Source organism: Camelus ferus, chromosome 5, assembly GCF_009834535.1.
Source record: "Camelus ferus isolate YT-003-E chromosome 5, BCGSAC_Cfer_1.0, whole genome shotgun sequence".
In the NCBI taxonomy this organism is placed as follows: domain Eukaryota; kingdom Metazoa; phylum Chordata; class Mammalia; order Artiodactyla; family Camelidae; genus Camelus; species Camelus ferus.
The window spans coordinates 46,001,108-46,027,350 of record NC_045700.1 but is presented as its reverse complement, the minus strand read 5'-3'; the positions used below and the strand labels follow the sequence as shown (position 1 = coordinate 46,027,350).

The 26,243-nt window shown below is 40.1% G+C and overlaps 1 protein-coding gene across 3 annotated transcripts in view; it reads right to left on the bottom strand.

The window, feature by feature from the left end:
- ITGA6 (integrin subunit alpha 6) overlaps positions 1-26,243 on the bottom strand; it is a 76,395-nt gene that overhangs the window by 19,551 nt on the left and 30,601 nt on the right. For all 3 annotated transcript variants that reach the window (XM_032479692.1, XM_032479694.1, XM_032479693.1), the window contains exons 2-13: positions 23,024-23,148; positions 21,266-21,345; positions 19,649-19,904; positions 17,837-17,968; positions 14,489-14,699; positions 13,638-13,831; positions 13,404-13,492; positions 12,588-12,706; positions 5,698-5,796; positions 5,374-5,435; positions 600-760; positions 281-424 (exon numbers count right to left, since the gene is read on the bottom strand). In XM_032479692.1, the coding sequence (XP_032335583.1) occupies positions 281-424; positions 600-760; positions 5,374-5,435; positions 5,698-5,796; positions 12,588-12,706; positions 13,404-13,492; positions 13,638-13,831; positions 14,489-14,699; positions 17,837-17,968; positions 19,649-19,904; positions 21,266-21,345; positions 23,024-23,148 (1,672 nt within the window). The remainder of the gene's footprint in view (positions 1-280; positions 425-599; positions 761-5,373; positions 5,436-5,697; positions 5,797-12,587; positions 12,707-13,403; positions 13,493-13,637; positions 13,832-14,488; positions 14,700-17,836; positions 17,969-19,648; positions 19,905-21,265; positions 21,346-23,023; positions 23,149-26,243) is intronic.

Here is a 26,243-nt window from a genome sequence, read left to right as displayed (position 1 = left end):
ATGGGAGAATAATAAATTCTATCAATTATAGTCTTGAAGCTGCAGTGGCCAAAAATTAAGAAAAATACTCTCTGGCTCCAAATTGTATTCTGTATGTTTCTGTATTCATTGCTAATTTGGGAAACACATTTTCTCAAACTCCGCATGCATTAAAAAGCTTATTTAATACAAAAGAATTTAATACAAAAGCAAATCACTCATTCTATTGCCTTCAGAGATGTTTGATTTAGCATAATAATATGGCAAAAACTTTGGCGAAATGGAAGTCAGAAAGACTTACATCTGTATGAACCGACTTGGGTTCGTTTGAATTCAGAATTGGAAGAACTTCTGGAAGGGAGTTCACTCTCCTCCGAGTGCTTGGCTCTTGGATCTCTACTGAAGCAGTTACGGGAATGGGACGCAGCTTATCTCTGATATTTTCCTGAAAAGTATGCAGAGAGAGTTAAGTGCGGTGTAAACGCTACTAGGGAACTGCAAAGCAGTGCTTTACTTTGTAGCAGATAACGGGTTGCTAGCATAATGTCAGATCTACATATGTCACCAAGACCCCACTCTGTCCCCTTTAAAAAACAGATCTGACCGTCTGACGCCCTCACCTGGAGCCAGAGGGTTTCCTCCACGCACGCCTTCTGCTTCTGCCTGTTCAGAGTGAGCTCTTGAGTATACTTCGGCTCAGAACCTTGGTTTCGAAACTGAACTCTTGATGACAGCCCAGATTTTCTTCTTTCTTTCTCAGCCTCCAGTGTGCCCACAATGGCTAGACAAAGTCAACAGCGTTATACGACCTTAAAGTGCATTCATGCACAGCACAGCTGTAAGTACATTGAGCTCTTTTTAAAAATAGTTTAATTCCTTGTAGAACGCTCTCTCCCACTGCCATCGTCTCTCTGCAGTATTTCCTGGTAACGTACATCCTGACTGCCTGATGTTTCAGATCAAGCTGTCCTTTCCTGCCCATGGCTGTTCACCGTGTTTGAAAGTTATATTTCCATTGGGCCACCTGGGGGAGCTCAAGAATAAGTCAAAACCTCAGAGCAGAATCTAAGAACTCCGTTTCTGGCTACATTCCGAGAACTCTTTGAGTACTACCTCTACGGAGGGCACCCAACACACCCTAGGGGCCTAAAACCACCCCCTCTTCCACAATCTGACACTTAAATTCAAAACTGGTCTCCAGATCAGCAGCAGCAGTTTCTCCTGAGCTACGTCAGGAATGCAGCGCCTTGAGCCCCAGCCAGACCCACTTAACCAGAATCTGCATTTTAAAAAGATCAACAGGTGGTTCTTAACATACATCCAAGTTTAAGAAGCTGGGATAAAGGATAGCTGTCTAAAAAGCAGGAATAATACATACATTAAAGATGGAGACAACTTTTGACAATAGGATGAGACTTTTTGCTTATAAAAGAAAAAGAATTGAGAGGTAAAAGAACCCCTCTCAGTGGCTAGAGGGCACATCTGTCAGCTAATAAAACTCCCACAACCAAGGTTTCCACTTCCAAACCCCAGAAGGCACACCCTAGGCTCCATTCCCCACACTCAGGGAGCTCATAGACAAGCTAGGATTCGGATGATCAGGACACACTCTTTGCCAGTTTGTTAAACGTAGCAGCTTTGTTTCTTTAGGGGCCAATACTTGAACTACTTACATTTATTTATCATTAATCATTCACTAACCATCAGAAGGCGAAGCAAACCGAAGTGTGTACAGGGCCAGAGAAGGTGGCCTCAAGGAAAAAAAATCTGGTCCAGGAAATGGAGAAAATACATAACCCACATTCTCATGCTCATGTTAAAGTTTGGAAGAGATCTTTCTGAGAGCATCTGTTTTAATATCTTCTTCTTGCAGGTGAAGACACAGAAGTACACAGAACTAGGTGACTGGCCCAGGGTCACACAGTAAGAGACAGAGGCAGGGCCAGCTCCTAAGCCTCTGTCACAAACACAAAAGACGACTACTTTATAAAAAGCCTCTCAGATGTGTGGGTTCCCACTTTCTCTAGGCCTCTGCAGGAGTCATTCTCTCCTCTGCCAGCTGGACCCCCTCCCTTTTTGCCTCTCCCTCACTGCCTGGATATAATACTCCTCCTTCAGATCTCAGTGTGGACCTCACTGCCTCCAGGAAGCCTCTCCTGCCCCATCCTGGGGGGTCAGACACTTCTATTTCTCTAATCACTACACTTGGCCCACTGTACTGTAATTGCCTGATCATCTTCCCCAGGCAAAGGGACCACCCCAATCTGTTCACCACTGCACTCCCCAGGGACAGCACAACACCAGACACAAATACGATCTGTAGGCTAGATCGACAGGCACACACGTCAACATATACCCAGTGCACATCGGCACACACACGTACACACAGTGACGTTACTCTTATGTTGAAACAATAGCTGTTCCAATGCATAAGACCAAAATTCAGAAACAACAGTTTCAATGGTAATTTCTGTGTCCATCTGAAGAATTCTTAAATGTCACGGCTGCCAAATGAAACGTGCCTCCATCTTAGGCCCCTGTGAGCCTTGACATCATCCATTTATCAGTGACCTGCTACCTTCACAATGAACCAGATGAAGGCTCACATGCTGAGTGCCCCTCACAGCAAGAGCTGGGGAGGGTGTGGGTGCATTAAAACCGTTTATCTACCAGACCAACTCCAACCTTTCCTAACCCTCCAGACAGTTCACATCATCTTAAAATCCTTGCTGGCCGCCTCTGCTGACCTTTTGAGGGGCAAGCCAACTAGAATACTCATTAAGGCTCAATTATAAATATCTGTACGTATTGAGCACCGTATCTGAGGACTGCTGAGTTAAAACAGCCTAGTCAAACAATAAGCTCTCACTCTGACACGGGGGACAGATTTTAGATGTATTAACTTCTGCAGCTTTGTGCAAGCTCCACTCAGTTTGATTTAGAGTTTCCCAATGCCATGGAAGCACAGGAGATGAAAACAGGTTTTCTCTCAATGCCTTCAGAGAAAAAAGTTCTATCTATAATCGGCCATCCATGAACACTTGGTTAATGGAGTCGTTATAGAAATAGAAAATATTAATATTAACCCACATGGTGTCAAATGCAGCATTAAAGCTAGCAGAACATCTGTAATTTATTTTCTATAAATGACTGATCTGGGGGAAGACCAAGAGTATTCTGATGAGATTTCATTTCTACAGGCAAACGGAGAGTGGTTTGAGAAAATGACTAATAGACTAAAAATGCGTCTCCATTTCCTCTCTTTGTCTGGTCAAAGAATCACTGTTTCTCCTGGTCTCTCTGGGCTACTTCCAAATGCAACGGTAAAAGGCCCGTCACCCAAGCTGCCAAGTGTAAAGTATTGCATTTGGGTAAAGATGACAAGAACAATATCGAGAGGATGACAGATTGTGAGAAATCATAAAATATGTTTTGTCATTAAAAGCCACACAAAGAAGTATTCTCTATACTCAATAAATAGAAGCTACATAACAGGCAAAGTGAACACAGTCCATGCATAAAGTCCTACTAAGCGCACACCACGCTCGCCACACGCAAGGTCCAGAGATCCCACTGGGGAGACGGTACAGCAGAAGAGGGGCCTAAAATGATTGAGGAAATGGAGGAACTGCCCGAGGACAGCTTAAAATGTGGGAAGATGAAGGCCAAGTGGGCCTATGACAACGTGGATTGGGTGAAGACAGACTTATTTGTCAAATTTTGGGAATATTAAAAGGGACACCTTTTAATACAGAGAACAGTCATACTTTAGAAAACATAGAGAAACCCTGAGAGAACTCATTACTCCTCAAGGTGGAGTAAAAACTGAAAACCACGAGGACAGAGCCACCTCATCCTTCCAGAAAGCCTTTGCGGCACAGCTACACCAGAATACAAGCCGCCGGGACCACTCTCTGTACTTCCTCCTTTAAATTCCCAGGCCCCCACCTTCACTCTGGAGCTGGAGCAGATGGCTTACTCCTGAGGAGGTACGGCTGCTCCTAAGACAAACCAGAGAAGGCCCTGGTGATCATCACTATTGTTAGAGAATCATTAAGCATTTGTCAAAACTTGTGACAAAACTCCTGTTTGGATTATGAAGAAAGTGTTGCCAGAACTGCACCAGGTCTTTGCTCAAAACCCTTCAACAATCACTTCTAGCAGGAGTTAACACCAATCTTAAAGTTAAAGGGTCCAGAGATGAGAAAGGATGCCACAAACCAAAAAACCAGATGGAACCAGCTGGGACCAAGATGACAATCAATCTGACCTCCATCAGACCCCGAGTCTCATCATCTGCTGATTTTACTACATAACATATTAAATGACACACCTACCAGCTGCCTTGACTGGACATTACAGACCAAAAGAAGGATAAAAAGAGGGTGGCACCCACTCCCCCAGAAAGCCCTGCCACTTCCCGGGCAGACTAATGCATATGCCTCCCCATTAGCCTGGCTCCTCTACCCTTTGTCTTTACTCTGCAAAATTAAGTCAAATTGAGTCCCTCTCCCCATGTGGGTGCAAAGAGAAGTGACTCTGTGAACTGAGTTCCCACTCCTCCATTCTTCTTCAGTCCTTGAATAAAGCCTGTGCTGCTTTGATCTCAGCTTCAGCCTCACTACTTCTAGGAAGGAACCCAGAAGGAAAAAGAATCTCCCCTGCCAAGCAGAGAGCCCAGCCCAGCCAGGAACAGGGTCCATATGACTAACATAACAAAAGGAAACAGAGTAAGATCTTATACATGACAGCCTGCTTTCACCCCCTTATCTCATCTGATCTCCACCACAATCCTATGTAGTAATTCCTATCAGAGGCACTTTTTTTAACTGATAGGAAAATAAAAACTCAAACGTTAAGGGGCTTGCTTTGTAGGAGGGTCACCATTTGGAACCGGGAGCAGAGCCCAAGTTTCTAAGTTCTCAAGGCCAGCCTTCAAATTCCCCCAGCGCCTGCCCTTGGGGCCACAGCTTGGGGGCTTGGGTGTTCTAGCCTCGGGGGGGCCTCCGGGCAGGGACAGGGCAGCAGAGAGACTATCAACTGGCAATTATTCCAACGCAGTCCACCACATCACAACCACAAAACCAATTTTCCACACTGCTTTTTAAAGACAGAAATGGAGGAAACGGTTGTGGGAGCAAATGAGTACTTTTCCAAGGCATTCTGTCCTAAAGCATCTGCTCTGGAAAATTCAAATGGGGACCAAATGCAGAATTTCTCCCCTCTTGTGCTTCACCCTCCTGATTAAAGAGAAGATAACAGATCGACTTAAGTCTTTAAACAAGAATTTACGAACCCATTTTGGCCATTACAGTTTTATTTTCCTATTACGTATGTAGGACTTCCAACCTGGCAGATAGAAAAGATAGAATATTTAAAGTACTAGATACTTACTTATTGAAGGATTGTAACCAGTGGGTTTGGCAGTATATTCAAAACAGGCCTTAACCTTGAGGCTGTGTAAAATCAAACACATATTTCTTAAAAGATGCATTACTATCCCAGAAAAAAATTTCCAACGTGTTCCCCAACTCTCAAATCCTCCCAGGGACTAATGATGAGTAAAACGTTATATATTGACTTGACAGATTCCCCTTCCCTTTGCCCATTTCTCTCAATCATCCCTGGGTCTCAGGGCATCAAGGTCGCCATAAAGCAGAGGCGTGAAACTGCGGGGGAACTTCGGGGGAATTACGGGGACGCGGCGCAAACGCTCACCATATCCCGCTAGGCGCCCCGCAGAACGTTTTCTGACGGAGATCAATTCTGTTCGGTGTTACTGTGATGGTTTGCTGAATATTAATCACAGGCCTGGATCTGAAGACAAAGGAGTAGAAAACAAGCTCAGCCTTTGGCTACAGGAACGTAAGATGAGCTCATACATGAGATGGCATCCTCCCCTGCGGCATCTTAATGACCACAGCGGGAGGTAGGGTCTAGCTCAGTGGTACGAGTGTGTGCTTAGCATGTACACCGCCCTGGGTTCAACCCCCAGCACCTCCATTAAAATAAATAAATAAATAAACCTAACCCCTGCCCAAAAGTAAAATAATTAAAAACAATTTTTTTTTAAACCTACAGCAAAAAGAAGTCTCCACATGTGATTCCACCCCCCTAATTGATAAAGAAGATAACTTTCAACAGACACAGTTTAAAACCTGATTAAACAGTATTCATAAAAATTTTAAGTATAACATTTCTTTAAAATTATAAAATGCTTTATAATTGTAAGTTTTTAAACTTTAAAAATAAAATGGGCAATATGTAAAAGTTTCAGAGTTTTCAGGCAAATATGTCTCTCCCCAGGCAAACCCCCAAGAAGCCTTGAAAGTCCTTCCAGACATTATCAGTCTGTTTCTGTTAAAAAAAAATATTTTGTAAAATTAAATACAAGAACATGTATCAAATTTTTTTAAGTGGGAGTTTTTCATGCTTATTGTTCTGCATATGTTGCTTTTCTTCCTCATTCATTACTACTTCAGATGTCTTATATCTGGTTGCTTTTCACAGTTGGTGGTGTTGCGTATGCCAGTGTAACATCATGTATTTAACCAGTCCCTAATCAGTAAACACTGATTTTTTTTAGGCCTTCTGCTCTAACAAACATCCTCGTATGCACAACTATGTATCCATGTACATACACCCATTTCCTGTAGGATAAATTCCTAAGCAGAATTTCCAAGTCAAAGAATATATGCATTTTTAAAAAGAAATCTTAAATGATTTCAGAATTAGCAAAATATAGATTTTAAAATAATCTGTATTTTGTTACCCTATTAGGTAAATAATTAGGTAATAAATTATAATATATTTATGTTGATCTTAAAAAAAAATGTACTTTGAATTGAGTAATCTTGCTAAAAACCCTCCAAAAAGGTTACACCTGGGATGCTGTCAGGATTTCTACATACACATGAATTTTAGAAATCCAGACAAATCCTGAACTTACAGGTCCCCATCTTACAAACATCTGCCCTTCCTCTCCTCCCTCGGAGTCGCCCATCCCCAACCTTAAGTCATTGTCCTGCTGTGGGGACTGACTTACAACTTTTTTACCCCCACAACATCTCTTTAAGCAAAGCCTCACAAACATGGAAGAAGCTAAATCCACACCTTGAGACCATCTCACCAGGTAAAAACATCACCTTTCTCCCTTACATATTTTTCCCTACTCCCCACAGCCAAAGGGTCACCACAGGCTCGACATCGGCCTCAGGCACAAGAAACCCAAGCGTATGGTTGTTGGGGGTGCAAGTTGGGTGGGGAGATTCCACCGCGCCTCTCTCCTCTGTCGCTCCCCAGGCAGAACTCAGACCGGGTTCTATGGTTTCATTACTACAGAGATTCAGTCACACTAACTTCAGTGGGCTTGTTGTAAACCTGGCCATCCTGGAGAAAACTGTTTCGATAGGAAAATGCATTCCAAATTCCAAACAGCTAGTCTGAGCTTCTGGAATCAATCTACTAGTGGGCTAGAGAGGGTGCATAAAGAAGGCAGGAGCCAATAAAAGGGCAAATGCTGCCCACATTTTGTTTCTTCATTTCCCTTTATCTTAATTGTTTACCCTTCTATTGTTATTTTACATTTAGACAGCTGCTAATTCCTAAGATACAAACCACAGGCACACTTGGGAGATACTGCGGGTTCAGTCCCAGACCACCGCAATATAGCGCAGATCATGATAAAGCGAGTCACTTGAACTTTTTGGTTTCCCAGTGCATTTAAGGTTATGTTTACACTACACTGTGGTCTATGAAGTGTGTAATAGCATTATGTCTAAAAAACCCAATGTACATGCCTTAATTAAAAAATACTTTATTACTAAAAAAATGCTAACCAGCATCTGGGCCTTTAGCAAGTTGTAGCAGTAACATCCAAGATCACCGTAATAAATATAATAATAGTGAAAAAAGTTTAAAATGCTGCAAGGATTACCAAAATGTGACACAGAGACATGAAGTGAATAAATGCTGTTGGGAAAATGGCACCTTGCCACAAACCATCAATTTGTTAAAAAAAAAAATGCAGTATCCACAAAGCACAATAAAACACAAGTGCAGCAATAAATGAGGTGTGCCTGTAGATATAGTCCTAAAGATGAGAGCAATCCCACAGGTGTGGCTTTAATGTAACACAAATTTCAAAAGAAACTATTTTAACATACACTTCTACCTAAATCCTTTTTTTATATCTGCTTTTAAACACAAAACACACTATTTTGAGTGCACATTATATGAGTCACAAAAAATGACTTTTAATACATAAAGCGAATCATATTGGCTCAGCTGTCTGATGTTTAATTTGGCATCTACTTATTAACTACCCTGAAGTACTACTATGATTTAGAGGGGAGAAATACCCAGGACTGAAGTTGGGAAGACTTAGACTGCTCTCACTGGATACACCCTTAAAAGCCCAAGCAAGCCCTGGGCCTCTGCTTTCCTTTTATGGTGGGGATGGGGTGGGGGGTGGAGTAAGTAGGTCTACCGATTCATTTTTCAGGGGAGGTTCTGGGGATTGAGACCAGGACCTCGTGCATGCTAAGCATGTGCTCTACCACTGAGCTGTACCCTCCCCCTGCCTTCCTTGTTTATAAAATAAGGGTGTTGGCTCTCTCCTTATTATCAAAGGCTTTTGAAATTTACTTTCATACTATCTGAGGAAACAAGGAACAAGATTATGGGTTCATAGTCAGCCTACTTATGAGGACAGGAAATTAAGGATATTAAAATATCAGCTCTATACAGAGGCAAACATTCAACTGACTAAAGATAGGTTATCTGCTGGGAAAGACTTGGTGACCAAACTTTGCTACAGGAATTCCAGTCTTCTTGATACGTGAGGGCTATACCTCACACTAAAACCAGACATTCACATTGTTTTTGATGGAAGCTTTGCCAAAATAGTTGTTATACTATACTCTTCCACCTTTTAAAAACGCTGACTATTTTAAAGTTAATACCTGACACCTACATGAACAGAGAGAAGCAGGCATATAAAGGCAGTAACACAGGTTCATTTAGTTAACTTTTTTTTTTTTTACTTCCTCCTTTGGTCTCACTAATATCCCAGATACAGTCTTCTCCACTTGTTTTCACGTCTCTCACTTTTGAAATCTGTTAACTTCTCTTGCGGTTCTTAGTTTTCACATAAAACGGCTTTCATAGATCTTGCCATTTAATCAGAAAACCATTTGCCCACAATATTCTATATACATACAGTATTTTTGGTTTTTTTAAATAAAATTCTCTTCAGAAGTGCCCTGGTGTCATTTCCTATCCCCAGGGGTTTTACTTAGGATGTTATTTCACACATAGAGGCTACATCTACACTCCAGCCTCCTGGAAGAATACAGGGCCATAATGGCACCAACATATGGCACGCTTTTGTTTCCCATAGCTTTTTCACTTAGGGTTTCACTGTACATCATTGCCGATTTCTTTAAAGAGATTTTTTGAGATAAGAAAGCCAAATAGCCTGAAAAAAAAAAAAAAAACCCACCAAATGGTTCATTCTTACTAATGATCAAAGAAATGCAAATTCAATCAAAAGATGATATCGCATGTCACACTGGCAAAAATTTGTTTAATAAACAGATTCATCATGTTCAATGTTGGTAAGAATGTGAAAAAAATGAGCCGGCTCTCTGGTAGGTTTTTGCTGTGAGCATAAATTGCAACTTTTATATGGGTATACGCACTAAGAAAAAAAAAGTGCTAACCCTTATCCCAGTAATTCTATTTCAAGGAATTTTTCTTCAAAGCAAAAACAAAAATCCATTACATAGAGATATATACAATAGCACACTGTTTATAACAGCTAAAAGTCAGAGACCATCTGAAAATTCCATCAACTTAAGATTCATTAAATGCATATTATGGAATAATATTAAGCTGATAAAAAGAGTAAGATTGTTGTATCTGTATTACCAAGGAGGGAGAACTGAAAGAGATTATAATTTTTAAAAACCAGAATAGAGAACATTTTGATGATGCCCTAGAAGTGGAGAGATACTCAAAACTATTAAAAGTTTTCTCTTGGAAGAAAAGAATACTGGGGAACTTGCACTAACTACAATTCTACATTAACTTTTTTACAAGAATGTGCTACTTTTTAAATTAAAAATTTTTTAAATTTTACTGCTGATTTCCAGCAGTGATAGAATCACTTGGATAAGGGATGAAGGCAAAGCTGATGGGTAAATCACCACAGCCTTTCTGGAGGTCCTTCTGGTGAATCTGCATCACAAATCTTGAAACACACATGCCCTTCAACTTAGCAACCCATTTTTAGGAATTTATCATAAGGAAATAATCCAGTCAAAGACCTAGAATTGCCAAAGCATTACTGAAGAGAAAGAAAGAGACTGGAGGAATAACTTTCCCAGACTTCAGACAATACTATAGAGCTACAGTCATCAAGACAGCATGGTGTTGGTACAAAAAGAGACATATAGACCAATGGAACAGAACAGAGAGCCCAGAAATGAACCCACAAACTTTTGGTCAACTCATCTTCAACAAAGGAGGCAAGAATATGCAGTGGAATAAAGATAGTCTCTTCAGCAAATGGTGTTGGGAAAACTTGACAGCAGCATGTAAAACAATGAAGCTAGAACACTCCCTTACACCATACACAAAAATAACCTCAAAATGGATCGAAGACTTAAGCATAAGACAAGATATAATAAACCTCCTAGAGGAAAATATAGGCAAAACATTATCTGACATACATCTCAAAAATTTTCTCCTAGAAGAAATAAAAGCAAGACTAAACAAATGGGACCTAATGAAACTGACAAGCTTCTGCACAGCAAAGGAAACCAGAAGCAAAACAAGAAGAAAACCTACGGAATGGGAGAAAATTTTTGCGGATGAAACCAACAAAGGCTTGATCTCCAGAATATATAAGCAGCTCATATGACTCAATAAGAAAAAAATAAACAACCCAATCCGAAAATGGGCAGAAGACCTAAACAAGCAATTCTCCAAGGAAGACATATAAATGATCAATAGGCACATGAAAAAATGCTCTATATCACTAATTATCAGAGAAATGCAAATCAAAACTACGATGAGGTATTACCTCACACCAGTCAGAATGGCCATCATTCAAAAATCCACAAATGACAAATGCTGGAGAGGCTGTGGAGAAAAGGGAACCCTCCTTCACTGCTGGTGGGAATGCAGTTTGGTGCAGCCACTGTGGAAAACAGTATGGAGATTCCTCAAAAGACTAGGAATAGACTTACCATATGACCCAGGAATCCTGTTCCTGGGCATATATCCAGAAGGAACCCTACTTCAGGATGACACCTGCACCCCAATGTTCATAGCAGCATTATTTACAATAGCCAAGACATGGAAACAGCCTAAATGTCCATCAACAGATGACTGCATAAAGAAGATGTGGTATATTTATCCAATGGAATACTACTCATCCATAAAAACCGACAACGTAAGGCCATTTGCAGCAACATGGATGCCCCTGGAGAATGCCATTCTAAGTGAAGTAAGCCAGAAAGAGAAAGAAAAATACCATATGAGATCGCTCATATGTGGAATCAAAAAAAACAAAAACAAAAACAACAAAAAAAAACCAAAGCATAAATACAAAATAGAAGTAGACTCACAGACATAGAATGCAAACTTGTGGTTGCCAAGGGGGTGGGGGGTGGGAAGAGACAGACTGGGATTTTAAACTGTAGAATAGATAAACAAGATTATACTGTATAGCAAAGGGAAATATATACAAGATCTTATGGTAGCTCACAGAGAAAAAAATGTGACAATGAATATATATACATTCATGTATAACTGAAAAATTGTGCTCTACAATGGAATTTGACACAACATTGTAAAATGATTGTAAGTCAATAAAAAACATTAAAAAAAAAAAGGAAATAATCCAGGACATGAACAAAAGTAAGGATGCTTACTACAGCTTTGTGTATCATGGGAGCAAACAACCAAACCTGGAAAGCAACATAAACGTCCAATGACAGTATGGCAGTTGTTAAATAAACTATGATCCAGCCATGTGATGTCTCAGACAGCCCTCAACTTCATTTCAGAAAAGTACTCAACACAGGGGACAAGTTACATTATAAAATCATTCATGGAAAAAGTCCATTGTACGTTACAAACTGACAAATGCAGGTACACATTATGTACCTGACGGTCTCAACTTTGTTAAACGCACATGTATATTCACAGAAAATTAAAAACTAGAAGAGTGTAAACCAAAATTCTGGAGTTCAGTAATGGATAGTGAAATACAGATTTTTATCTCCTTCTTTGTATTCTTTATACTCTCAAATTTTCTATGTGTTTCAATTTTTATGAAAAGGAGTTTTGAAATATATTCACAAGTAAAAATGTTCAACAAGTCTGATCTTTTTAAAAAATTAGTTCAAAATTATAGCAAGGTTTTACAAAATAGGTTTTTATTCCATTGTTATACAACTCTCAAAAGAAAAAAATATTCAAAATTCATACAAACCTTTGCCTTTGAAGTATAGTTGTTACAAATTTCAACTCAAAGGTAAAAAAAATTCTAGTGTAAGCTGATTATTGAGTATGCTTAACTGAAGTCAGAGATAACACACCTGAAAATAGCCACTGAATCTGAGAGGGAACCAACAGCAACATCGGGGTAGGAATTTCTGTCAAGGTCCATGTTTCCAGCAATTGAATATCCAAAAAAAGGTGATTTACCCTCGAGAATCTGAAAGGAACAGGGCATCAGAATGGACACTGGGCCCCAGAATGAGCCTCTTATCCATGCTTTGAAAAAGATACATAAGTCTCTTTTAACTGAAATTTAAGTTTACTTATAAATCATATTAAATTATAAATAAATTAAAAATAAATATACACATGACTCAAACACTGTTTTATAAAAGTAACCTGATGTATGTTGTATCTCAAAGAACAAAAGAGCCAATTTCTGATGAGCTTGTGTACTATATTAAGTTAATCAGGGTATTTCAAACCAAACCTTTCTACCTGCCCTCCAAACGTCTTACTTACTTTTCTCCAAAACAGTTTTTAGCTTTTGGTGTCTAAATTCTCCATGTAATTACAATCATCTCTTAATGTTCATCCAGTTTCATCTCCAGTACGCTACTAAAGGAAACGTATTTCATTTCCATCTATTTATGCTGTCAGGATAGAACGCTCTTTTTCTTTGGCTTACTTTGATTTCTAATTTACCAAAGAAATTTTACAATGAAAACAAGCAGGTCATTGCATTCATATCTTTCCAATCTTCTAATAATATATTTTTTATAAAAACAAAGTTCATACTATTGTAGACTTGTAAATAAAACATGATTAGTGTGAAAAGTCACATTAACCTAAACACTCCGTTCGAAAGCAAAATGCTGAGACCTTTATTGTAGAAATCTAGGTTATCCGGTTACCTGTGTCGGTTTGGTATTTATTCCGTTCGCAGATCCATGATAGATAAAAACCTTCCCCTTACCATCGTAGGGTGCTCCAACCGCGATATCTGTTGACAATAGCACATTTTAACAAACATTACATATTAAAAGCATTCCAATACAATGTTTTAAAGTAAGATGCCATTAAGTACTCCCTATCTTACACAATCAAATTATCTATAAACTGTGACCATCTCCCAATCTATTGTCTACCTGGGTAGCCATCTTGATTAATATCTCCAATATTTTTGACTGCAACACCAAACATAGAATCTTTGGTTCCATTGAGACGAACTGGCTTGACATTATTCCATCTGCCTTGCTGGTTAATGTAGACGTACACTGCACCTCCAACTTCTCCACTTCTATCAAAATACTGTGGGGCTCCAATAACTATATCTTGCCACCTGAAAACATAGTGAGAGGAACTGTGAACCATCAGCTAAAACACCAGCGAGCTTACGGAGAATCCCACCAGCCCAGGTACTAAGGATACAAAGAGTTGTGATAATAATAGGACCTCAAATCTGGACCAAGGTAGCCTCATAATAAACATCCTCCAAAATATCAAGGATAAGAACTTGAAGCCAGTTCCCAAGTTACATCTATAGTGAAGAGAGACTCCCAGTAAAGACTCCACTCCCCTCCACCTTCCACCCTCTACCACAGACCCAAACTGGCACCACCAGCCGCAGAGACCTTTGTATTGACTGTCACCAACCCCTACTTTCAACAGGGCATTCTGGACGCTCAACAGCCCCTTAAGAAACCACAGAGCAAAACCATACAGGGGACATTTTTTGAGTTAATTTCTTTGCAAACTGTAATTCTCATGGACCCATGATCCTAAGACATAACTGAAAATGTAATTCTACACCCTGGGGAGGGTAATGAGTATCTGCTGCCTGAATGTAAGTGGTGAAGATGTGACAGGATGGCAAAATCCGGCAGCAAAACTACTCTTCCCATCAACTAACCTGAAAGGGTGGTTCTTCTCAAGACCTGCTGAAGCCAAAGTAGCCACGAATTCTTTGCAAATTTCAAATAACCTAAGAGGTTCTTACCCATCTCTGTTAAGGTCCACCACCGCCACATCGTAGCCAAATGAAGAAGCCAGCCCTTCCCCATCAAATATGTGCTCAGGGAGAAGATGTGCAGACTTCAGGTCTCTCTTAAGCAAAACCACAGCTCCACTGTGGTTGGCTCGAGGAGCACCAGATACAAAAGTGAGCTCGTCTTTGGAAATAATACCTTTCCCTGAGTCCAAAGAAAAGCCTGGAAAAACAAAACACAGGTCACATCAACTCTGTTTTTCAGGCAGTATCTTAACTGGTCACTCCATCACTACTTTCTCCTTCTGTTTCCTACTCCTCTTCTTCTGACCCTTCCTACCAGCTATCACACCTAAGATATGTAAGAGTCTCAGAGTCAAGAGCTTTGACACAGGTACAAAGTAGCAGGTTACCGTACTGCTTTCTATGGGAATGTTATTAAGCCTTTTAAGGAAAAACATCTATGCTATTTAGCTTTTGTGTAACTTGAATCATGAAGTATTCATGCATCTTAAGAATCAGTTTGAACCCCATTTTAATACTCAAACTGCTGGGTAAGGAGATCAAGCTAGACACTGAATTATTGTGGAAAAGTTACATCATATATACAGAGATAAAACCTGACATAGCATAACTGAGCACATTATAGGGTTTTACTATAATGTAGTGATTAGTAACTTCCATATTCATCAAGCTCCTTAGTCGTCAGGCAAGAACAAATGCTAACATCATTAACATATCAGAGACAGAATTTCATTATTTGGGGCCAACTTAGTTCCCAGACACAAGCATGCAAACAAAACCATGATAGATGAGCTAGGGTATTTGAGAACCTAGCATAAACAATAGAGGTGAGCAAGCTGTCATCTGTATCAATTGCATACTTGTTCCGGGGGCAGAAAAATGTTCGAGCACCTCATTACAAAGCATCAGGTAGAACGTCAGATCACAAATACTGAGATCAAAACCATTCAAATTCATCAGATCTTCCTACAGAAAGGTGGGGCTGATGCAGCATACTATAAGTTCACCCTTTTTACTGGGTTTTATTTATGAAAAGCGTCACCACTACCGCTGCAGTTCTCAAATTGTGAAGTGGGTTGGAAAATATGATGAGCTACAAGTTTAGGAAAGGGCAACCCGATGGACTCCAGCTCTGAAAACCATCTGGCGGCAGAGCCTCGACCGTGGCATGCTTTTTACGTGTGCTTCACTTGAAATGAAATAGAAAATAAAAAGATTTATGCTCTGTATGGATCAAAAAAAAAATTCTTAAATGACCATGACCAAGACAATTTATTTGTCATCTCAGAGGTCACAAACCTAGGTAGCTATTCATCATCACATCAGGGGATGTGGCGGGCTGCTCCCGGGGAGGCTGTGTTTTATAAACAAACTGATCGGGATCTGTGTAGGAAACGCTGGTCAGAAACAGCAGGCCTGTACACATGCACGGGACGGAAGAGATTGAAGAAAAAGCAATTATGCTTGGTAAGAGGTGAGATAGCTACCGCTGTTCTTGCTGGGTGATGAGGCCACCTCAACATCTGGCAAGCCACCCTCTTTGCCAGCTTCCAAAATCTCAAGCAGATCATTTTATTCCTAAAACCCACTGATTTTTTTTTTTTTGAAACGACAGATGCACAGACAGCATGGACAACCAAAACCTAACAGTACAAACCTGACCACCACCCCCTCCCCGGCAGGCATCCCTTTTTAAGGAAATCCAGCCTAAAATGGCAAATGTGGCTAATAAAAAATGTTTCATATTTTCAAATGTTCCAATAGAAACTAGGTTTATAAAATCCATGGACATCTACCTTAAAGACCAAAGTGTTGGTTTCTTGACCAGAGCCTTTAAAATTGAAATATCATTAATGAATCTCTAAATAAGCATTTGAAGAGAAGTTGGCTGTTAAAATACATTCAAATAAAATAATGGTGTGTTGAGAATATTTACTTTGAAAAATATTTTACCTTGAAAACTCCTATTTAATAACTGAGACTACAAACCACTCAGCCCTGTGTCCCCTTCCTAACCTGCAAAATCACTAACAGTATTCACACGCCCCGCTGCTTCCCACTCTGCCCTAGAAATCCACAAGAATTTCTTCCCCTGGCTGAGGGACTATTAATGGTGTAATCTTGGACTAGGGAATTAATCTCCCTAAATCACAGGTTTTTTTTTCATCAGCAAAATAATACTTATTTTATGATATTGTTGGGAGGATCAAATGAGACCTATAAAGCAGTTAGGTATAGTATGTTATTTACAATACATGGTAGATATTTAACATAAAGTGATAAGCATAACTTTTCTTTTCTCCCTTCTGTGCCTTCACATCAAGTTTTTAATTTGGGAGGAGGGGGCAGAGTTTCTGAAAAGTTCTCTTTTTTAAATTAACAGTATTGTTGATACATTATCTATATAATTAGAATAATTTTTTAAGAGTATGTTTACTAATACCTTGTTTAGAATTATTCTTAGATCTACATCTATTTTTTCCCTTTTTTTAACCTTCCATTGTTCCAGTAATATCCCTAGAACATGGGTACGTCTCTGTTTTTTAAAAGAATAGGTTACTATTTAGGTTTAGGAGATTTTTTATATTTTTTCCAAGAAATGCACAGTAATTATTCTTTATGTCAACTCATACCAAGAATTAAAGCTTTTAAAAGCCTTTGTGTAATTACCATAATGCACATGAATAATTTAGGACACCCATTAGTAATGCAAACAAGCCTTAGGAGTTAAGGAATTGGCACTTAGACCCAATCTGGGTGTCCTCCAAGCTGCTTTAGCAGTCCTGCTCAGGCTCGGCTGGAAAGCCCCCATGCCACCCGCCAGGGGCCTTGTGACAAGAGGGCCCATCCAGAAGCAAGGCCAAGCCTTGGAGAATGGCAATCACAAGGGAAGGACCTGGAGGTCTTGACCTGCCACTCGAAAGAGTAACTTCAGAAATGTAGCTCTTAAAGAGGATCTCTAGAAAGTTGCACTGAGGGAGAAGGAAGGCAGCTCAGCTCTCCGCTAATAATGTCCATGCACTTTTACCGTGGCTGCATGAACAGCCCCTTCCAGGTGACAGAGGCCAATTATTAGCTCAGGAAACAGACCTCCGTACGGGAGGACAGAAGACTTCAGGAGATGGTAGGTTTCCTCCTGCCCTGAGGGAGCTCAGGTGAGAGGGGAAGGATCCCAAGCATCAGTCAGGAACCTCAGGATCTCCAAGGCTTACATTCCAGTAAATGCAGCCACAGACCACCTGGCCTGTCCTCAGCCTAAAAGTACAGGGTCCTGTGACAGTAACGTCCCATAGAGGTGTCTGAAGAGGTAGGCATGCCATCTACTCTCATTCCTACCTAAGTAACTGTTAGCAGGAACAGGAACTAGGCTTTCATCATGGTCAGTCTCTCCACCAACTTCATAAGGCCCATCTTCAAAGATGTTCATGTCAAAAAAAGTGTTATTCTTTTGCTCTACGCGAACAATGCCTAAAGAGTGAAATGGTAAAAAAATAAAAAAAAAAAAAAGAAAGAAAATGAAACAAAATAAAACAGATGGTTCGTGATAAACATTCCTCACATTACCACTAAGCACAGAAAGAAAAGTTCGGCGGAAGAAAAGGCAGAAGAAAGTGATGACTTTTGAGGTTATGAAATGTTAAAAAAAATCATGTTCATGTAAATGTTTACATCAAAGAAATCTGTTCCACTAATAAAAAAACAATCCATGCATTTTCATGAATTATCTTTCTAACGCCATGAAACTAGGTGGAAATGGAATGTTTACTTAGTTAAGCAAACCTACAGAAGACATTTTTAAAAATTATATGAGCCTGGCATATTTTACATTTTCTATCATTCTAAATCAATTTACCTTCTTGTCTATAGTATAAAAGTGAAATTAATATATTGATCTTTTCTTCAAATCACTTTGACTAAAGATTTAAAATCTTCAATAAAATTTTTACAACTAATAATTGAAAAGAGATTTCATATGGTAAACTCACTGTATGGTTTCTTTTTTAATAGTAAAATCTTATGTCAGAGTTCATAAAACAGATTAAGACATGTTTTCCATAAACTAAAGCATAAATGATTGGTGGATGTTTTTATTGTTTTGTTTTACATGTAGGGCATCTATTCTTGCTAAAATAAAATTCTTTCTAAATTCAATGTGACACTTCAGTTGGGTCAAGAACACCTGACTAGCACTGTTCTATGAGAGACTCGGTTGTGGGTAGGGAGGCCAAAGGAACTTTACTCGCAAAGTAAATGACATACAGAGGAAGGTGTTCTCAAGGATCGTTTCTAATAGTTAGAATTAAAACTTGGAGATTTTTTTATCCTAAATTTTTCCTGACTAGTGAAAATGTTATAACATAGAATTTATTTTAATAAATTTTCTCCAAAAAAAGTTTTATTTTCAAATCAGATGCATTTCTTTTCATTATGGATTAGAGTTAGGTTAATTGTCCTTTATAACACAGTGGTTTCCTATATCTGCTTAATTTCTTCAGAGAAGTTAAATTTTTATTCCAGGAGCTCTGACCAGGTTCATCCAGGCAAAAAATGTGGGCCATTCTGTTCCCTCCCTCCCAACGTCTCCTTTTACCCACATCAAGGTATCATCTCAATAATACCATTAAACAACTTTTCCCCAAGTTATCTGAAGTTAGCATCTCAAAACTCCCTAATTTGTCATCTATCCTTCTAACTCTACTGCGTTTTTGCAAAACACAGCCTTTTAATATATAATGAAACAAAATTCTGTATTAATATGTTATTTGCACATGACAATACTCAGTTCTTCTCAGTTTTCAGATCCCTACCTTAAAATTAGAACTTTCAGCTTCATGAAAACAGGCAAATGTAAAACAGCAAAAAATACCCATGTTAATTATATTCTTACAGAAAAAAAATAACTACTTACATTAACATAAATTGCTGGTTTTTAAAACATCATGTTTTAAAATCTCTTAAAACATATATTTCCACCATTATTTCTTTTTAAAAATCAGAACTTAGATATTTTAATATCCTATCCTATTTCTATAACACACAAGTGCCTTGTAACACATTTTGTTTTAACTTAAAATGTACTAAATTATGGTGCATAGACTAGAAATTATGTAGTCACATAAAATCTATTACTATAAATACATGTCATACCTTTCCAGTTATAAGTGCCTGGGGCTCCAAACACAATGTAATGAAAGTCTTTAGTAAAAGTAGCTGCTACACCTTGCTGGCAAGAACCAAATTTTTCATGACCCCTCAGTCGGCCATCACAAAAACACCAGTCTCCTCCATCCATGTCATCTTCAATCCTGAGGTTCTGACTTAGGACGTAACACCTTCCAAAGATGTCACGGGATTCCTGTTTTGTATTAACATGTTGCCTTTTTTCGTATCGATGAGCACACGTCTGCAAACAGATGGAAGAAAGTAGCCCATATACGTCTGCAAACCTTATGTTTTTTATTCTAAATTGGTAAAATTGTCAATAGTAAAGAGGCTAAATCTAAATGGGATTTAAATGCGTCCTCATCCTGAGATTGGATCCAAAAACCAGTAAATCATCCACAAAGTGTCACAAGGGAGACATTATCTAACATAGGACTTCTGCCTTAGCTTCACTCAGAGAATAACGCTCCAATCCAAATACTGAACGTCAATCTGTAATCCAGGCAATTATTTGTCAATGTACCTGTCACATAAACAATGGGCAACACCTTATTTCATCTTCTCAATTTAATTGGCTTTTAATGGCTGTATAAAGCTTCACATCAGTTTATTTGTGAAAATAAGTAATCATGTTCCAAAGGAGAGAAATCATGGGCTTATTTTCAGAGGGATCAGACAAACACAGCTAAAACAAAGACATTTCCCTTTTATCCACACTATTTCCTTATAACCAATCCAAACTAACTTAGCCTCTAAACTCTAAGATTAAGTTTATTTTAAAAGGTGGGGGGTAGGGGTGGGCAGGGTATAGCTCAAGTGGTAGAGCACATGCTTAGCGTGCACAAGGTCCTGGTTCAATCCCCAGTACCTCCTCCAAAAATAAATAAGCCTAATTACCTCCTCCCCACAAAATTAAAAAAAAAAGGCAGAGAGAATTACACTGCCAAGAGAGATGAAATAATCTCTAATTTTATAGGTCATTCATGGTCACCCTCCATGCAACACAGGCTGAAAATACAATGTCCAAGTCAATTTCCCATAATGCAACTCCTTAACTATAAAAATTCAATGTTCAGTGAAATTCTCCTTTTTTTTTTTTTTTTTTTTCAAAATTCTATATAAATTTGTTACAGCAAGCAAACTTTGAAAGAGACACAAAAGATCATCATAATCTAGCCTGGCACCTCCAAGGCCATCTTGTATATCCATGATCGGATCTTACTTTCCATGTCCATTCTCACATTTTTTATAACTCATCTACATCATTCCTGGGACAAAAACCACATCTAGTTTTGTTTTGCTTTTTTGTTTTAAAGACCATCTAGAATTTTAAGGATATTCAAAGTTTTTTTTTTAAAGTTCTTTGAATCTGAATGTTCTTCAGAAAAACAGGTTGCAAAGCTGTTTCAAAGTATATCAGGAATCACAGGAAAAATAATGCTTTGACCTCTTCTTGAAACTTGACAATTCCTGCTTTAAAGCAGTCAGTATTCTAGAATGTACACTCCATGCAGGCAGGAGCTCTGCCTGTTCTGTTTACTGCTGTAAGCTCAGTGCTGGTACACAGCAGGCACTTGGACATTGTGGAATGGACACACTCACCACAACTTTGCCCCCGGGACCTTGGCTCTGGACGGTGACCCCCATCCACTGATCTTCCTTGCTTTCTGATGAAGGGTCAGCTGTGGAAAGAAGCACAGGTTACATACACACAGGACTTCAAAGCCACCACAATGAACCAATAAATGAATAAAAATATAAGATAGATAGCAAAGTCCACTATATAGCTCAGGGAGCTGTATTCAATACCTTGTCATAGCCTATAATGAAAAAGAATATGAAAAGAATATATATGTTCTATATATTTATTATATATATAAAATGGAATCACTGTGCTGTACACCAGAAATCACATTATAAACTGACTATACCTCAATAAGGAAAATTAAATATATATATATATATATATATATATATATATATATATATATATATAAGAAATAGCTTCTAAATTACCTTGACTCCAAGTCTAAGTACTTAGAAAATTCAGTTACTCACTCTAGAAGAATTACTTCTCATCTTAAGAATATGGGTAAGTGGTTATTAGTATGAATGTTTCATAAAATTCTTTATATAAAATACATATCTCTACCTGGTAGCTCTTCACCCTCTGACCTGCAGGGTCAAGTATAAAAAGGTATTTGTTCTAAGACTAAGGAGTAAGCCCTCCAACATATGCCCCTTAAAGCAACAATGTAAAAATCTAATTTCCAAATTGGAACTACCATCCAAACTAACAAGAAGTAGGCACTTCACATACTCCCAAATTTGTTACATTAACAGCATGAACTGTTCTTTTCTTTACTGGCGATGGGAAGACAAAGCCTCAGGTTCACTTGGTATCTTTCTATGAATGCAAAAAAGAGAGTGATATTTTTTTACCTCCTCCCTACAAAAAAGAGCGAGAGAGAAAAACCACAAATATCACCGTGTGCTCATTTCAGTATCGATTTGAACCTCCTCTATGACCCTACATCCAAATTTTTGCCTTCCTCAATGAGAAGGCAGGCATAATTTTTACTTGAATCATTACAAAAATATTAAAAAGTAAACAACTTTAACAGAAGGAAAATAGCCAAAATGTTAGAGTGATTATGTCTCGATTATCAGTGGGTTTGAAATTTCTTTTTTATAGTTCAATGTCATTTACACGTTTCCCACAGCTAACGTGTATTGTTTTCTAATCAGTAAAAAAAAAAAAAAAAAAAAAAAAAAAAAAAAGTTTCTAAAAGATGGAAAAAGAGAACATAAACATGAATCAGCAAATCTCCTTAGACCAAGTATGTCAAATTAGGTTTGTCTGGAGCTTCTCAGGACACTAACTGCTCTGCCTACCACACAGAGTCTGAACAAAACAAACCTCTGTCTAATAGATAGTAGGGCAAAACTTATCCATGTTGGTCAGTTCTCATTCTAGAGAGATCTGATATTCACATAGTCTTTCTCACAAATATTTTTTAACAGCAAATGAGAACTTTTGGCTGCCAAGTACAAGATGTGCACAATTTACTTCCCTGCTCTGAATTCAGTTTTTCTACAATCCCCTGTGGAACCGAAACGCATCACTAGGTGGCAACATCAATACACTGTATCAGTTTAGAAAGCAAGTCAGGAGGGGCAGCAAACATCCTGCAGCCCAAGTGATTTAGAAAGTAAATGTTCTCAGGGCAAGCAAGAAACAGTCAAGGCTGATACTCTCTCCAAGAATAAATCCTTGTCCCCTCTTTCCTTCCTCCTGGAAAGGGCAAGTGGGGTACAGGCGAGATGATCAGAACCCTGAGCAAGTGCAGAAGAACACACCATCGTTATCAAATTCAATCCGTGTGCAAGGCCCCCGGGAGGTGATGTCGCAGCTGTACAAGCCTCCTGTTCTGTTGGCCTTCTGCAGGGGAAGGGCCACTGCCCGTGGGGCCCCCACAAGCAACCTGTTGACAAAACAGAGAATATGGAGATTTAAGCTGAATACTGCATTTAACACTTCAATTAGTCAGAAGCAAGAGATATTGGGATTATTCTTTGTCAAGGAGACCCCTAATTCTCTGCTGCAGAGGGTAAAGGCAGAGCCCTGTGACAGGTTCATGCAACACACACACACCTTGACGCAAGTCAAGCACAGGAAGTGTGGCTGCTGAAACAAGGCAGACATATCAGCATCATACTACCATAGTACCAGTATCTCTGCTGAGTGTGGCTGGTGCTTTAAAAGACAGACTTCCCATAGGGCTTGCCTCCTACATCTGAGACAAGGACATCATGAGGAACTCAGACAAAACAAACACTCCCACACTGGAGAAAAAAAAATGGTCACACCAAACTTAACAACCGATAATACACCCACTTCTAACTACGCCTTCCTGAGGTATTTTTCAAAGGTAATTTTGACTATCCCTGAGACTTTCCGTTTACAGACTGTTAAATTAATGAACTAGGAGGCCATGAGACTTTCGTGACCTTAATTCTGTAGCAGACTAAGGAAGCAAAGCAAGATCTCAGCCTGGAAATGCCTCAAGGTTACAAAACCAAACCCTGAGGACAACTAATCACAAACAGCCACAGCCGATTAAATAATTTCCTTGCTTTGCTCCCTTACTTTCTTTAAATCTTTCCCTGCTCCTGTGGGCAGAGCACTCCTAACCACTTCCAGTTTGACACTGCCTGATTTGCGCCAACTTTTGCTCAGAAAAACTTATAAAATTTGTACTATGCCTCAGCTTACCTTTTAACAATACTGATTCAGAACCAAACCTCTGCCCAAGAAAAAACTGGACCAAATTGCTCTGTTCTGCAGCCTCTTTTTGCATCGATTCTTACTTCCTGGGACGCCGGTCATCTCCAACAAGCTCCTCCCTCTATCTTCCCATCAGCCTCCACAAAGGATGCAGGGAGGGTCTGAGAATAACATTTATGTACTAGACATCATAATATTCCCTCTCTCCTCCCACCCCAGGGTTCCTGCCATCTCCTGTAAGAGGGGCTCCTAATCCAAAGCCACAATGCTTAAAAGCTCAGTTTCCCAGCCAGGGGGATCTTTAGAGACCTATTACTTTTCTGCTGCCTGCCTTTCGTTAATGTCCTTTACTCACCATCAGTATTGCAACCTTTGGGATCTGGCTGACTGATGAACAACAGGGAAAAGAAACAAAAAGAAACAACATACACCTGATCTGACAGAAAGAAACAGAGCTGAAAGAGAAACAAGGCTGGAGTCAGGGAAAAGGGATGGGAAAAGAGTGAACAGACAACAAACTCCCAAACAGAAAAGCCACTCCTGGCTTTCAAGAAACTCACAAATATCAGATGCCAAAAGAACAAAAACAAACAATAAACCCCACAAATGACAGTCCCTACCACCTCTGTCTCCACTGCAATCCCAATAAAGGATGTACATTTTTTTTAAACCAATGCAATGTATTGGGTACAATGGGATGGAAATGAACTCAGGAAACGAGAGGGGAGCCAGACTCTGCCCATGGAGAGCCAGTGAAGTGGGTCTAACAAAATGAGGGCTGGCTCACGTGGGAACACGTATCCCCAGCACCATCCTTCCTCTCAGAGCCCTAGATAGCACGGCACCATCAGCCTCCACCTCTAATCCGTCCTACATTTAAGGGACGAAGTAGCAAACACCAAGGTACAGAACTGGAGCAGAGACTGGGCAGGACCAAGGTGCGGTCCTTGGTGCCTGGAGCTTCCAGGCAGAGGCAAGGCCAAGAGCTGCCCTCCATCTATTCCACTAACGTAATCCCTGATCCCAGGAGCCCCGACAAATAGCTGAGAGGTGAATGAGCCTAGACTGTGTGTGAACAAGTTCAATTACCCAGCAGGTGTGGGGCAGGAACCCCGTCCCAGAGTCTGGGAGGAACAAGCCAAGGGCTGAGATCAGAAGCACAGGATGTTGGCACTGGAGGAACCAGAGAGTGCGTCCAGCTCCTTAAATTTACGGATGAGGAAACAGAGGCATTTGGAAGGAGGGTAAGTAAGATCTCAGATGGTAGCCAGGGAAAAAAAGCTACTTTGGAGTAACGTTTTCTCCATTCCTCTAAATCACTTTCTAGGAAATAAAACCCAGGATTTTAAGGTGTTTGCAATTTAGCTGAAAGGGCAAAACCTACACAAATGAAACACTGAAACAAGAACTGTTTCACTTTCTGAATCAGTAATTCAGAAAGGTGAGGGAAGGCAGAGTCAAAGCATTACTGCAGATGGGTGGGGTGAAGGTGGGGAGGAGTTTTCCTGCAAAGGTAACCAACTCCAGTGGGGAAGGCCATAAAGAACAGGCCAGGAGTTCCAAGGTTATTACTGCGTATCCTCTCTGACCACTTCCGCTCCTCAACCCCGCCCAAGGAGGCTGACCAGCTACGGAAGGCAGGTACCAGCTTGTTCCTTCCTGTTGACTTACTCGCTCACTCGCTCACTCGTTCACTTAGTCATTTCACACCCAAGAGCCTCCTAGGGTGCATAAGGATTGCCTCCTCCCTGCAGAGCCCTGGCCCTGCGGGAGCCTGATCCACAAGCGGCTCCTTAAACCACAGGGAAGCAGAGGCAATGCGAGGTGGGCAGGGTGCTGTGCACGGTCCAGAGGGCGCCAAACCTGCCGGGGAGGAAGAGTGTCACCTAGCGATGACATGAGCTGGAGGTGGCCTGGTCAGGGGCACAGCACGTGCAAAGGCTGAGAGGGAAGGAGCCGGAGGAAATGGAGGAGGGGGGATCGGCGATGCAGCAAGGTTGGGGCTGGGCGGCCTGGTCCGCGGAGCTCCGCGTTAGGGTGCGAAGGGTCACAGAAGCGCATCTGCGGAGCCCTTCGAGCCCCCGCCTCCACTGAGGGTTGTGCCCGTCAGGGGACAGGTGCTTCCGGGTTTCCTGTTGTTGAAAAAGCTGCGGACATTGTTCCACTTACGTGGGCAGTCCTTCAGAGCGGGCCGCTCCCTCCAGCCCCTCTTCCCCTGGCTGTGGGGAGGGTTTCTCCCTCCTTTGTCCCTGCATCTTCCACTGTCCCCTGACCCTTAAAGGGCGGGCCTCT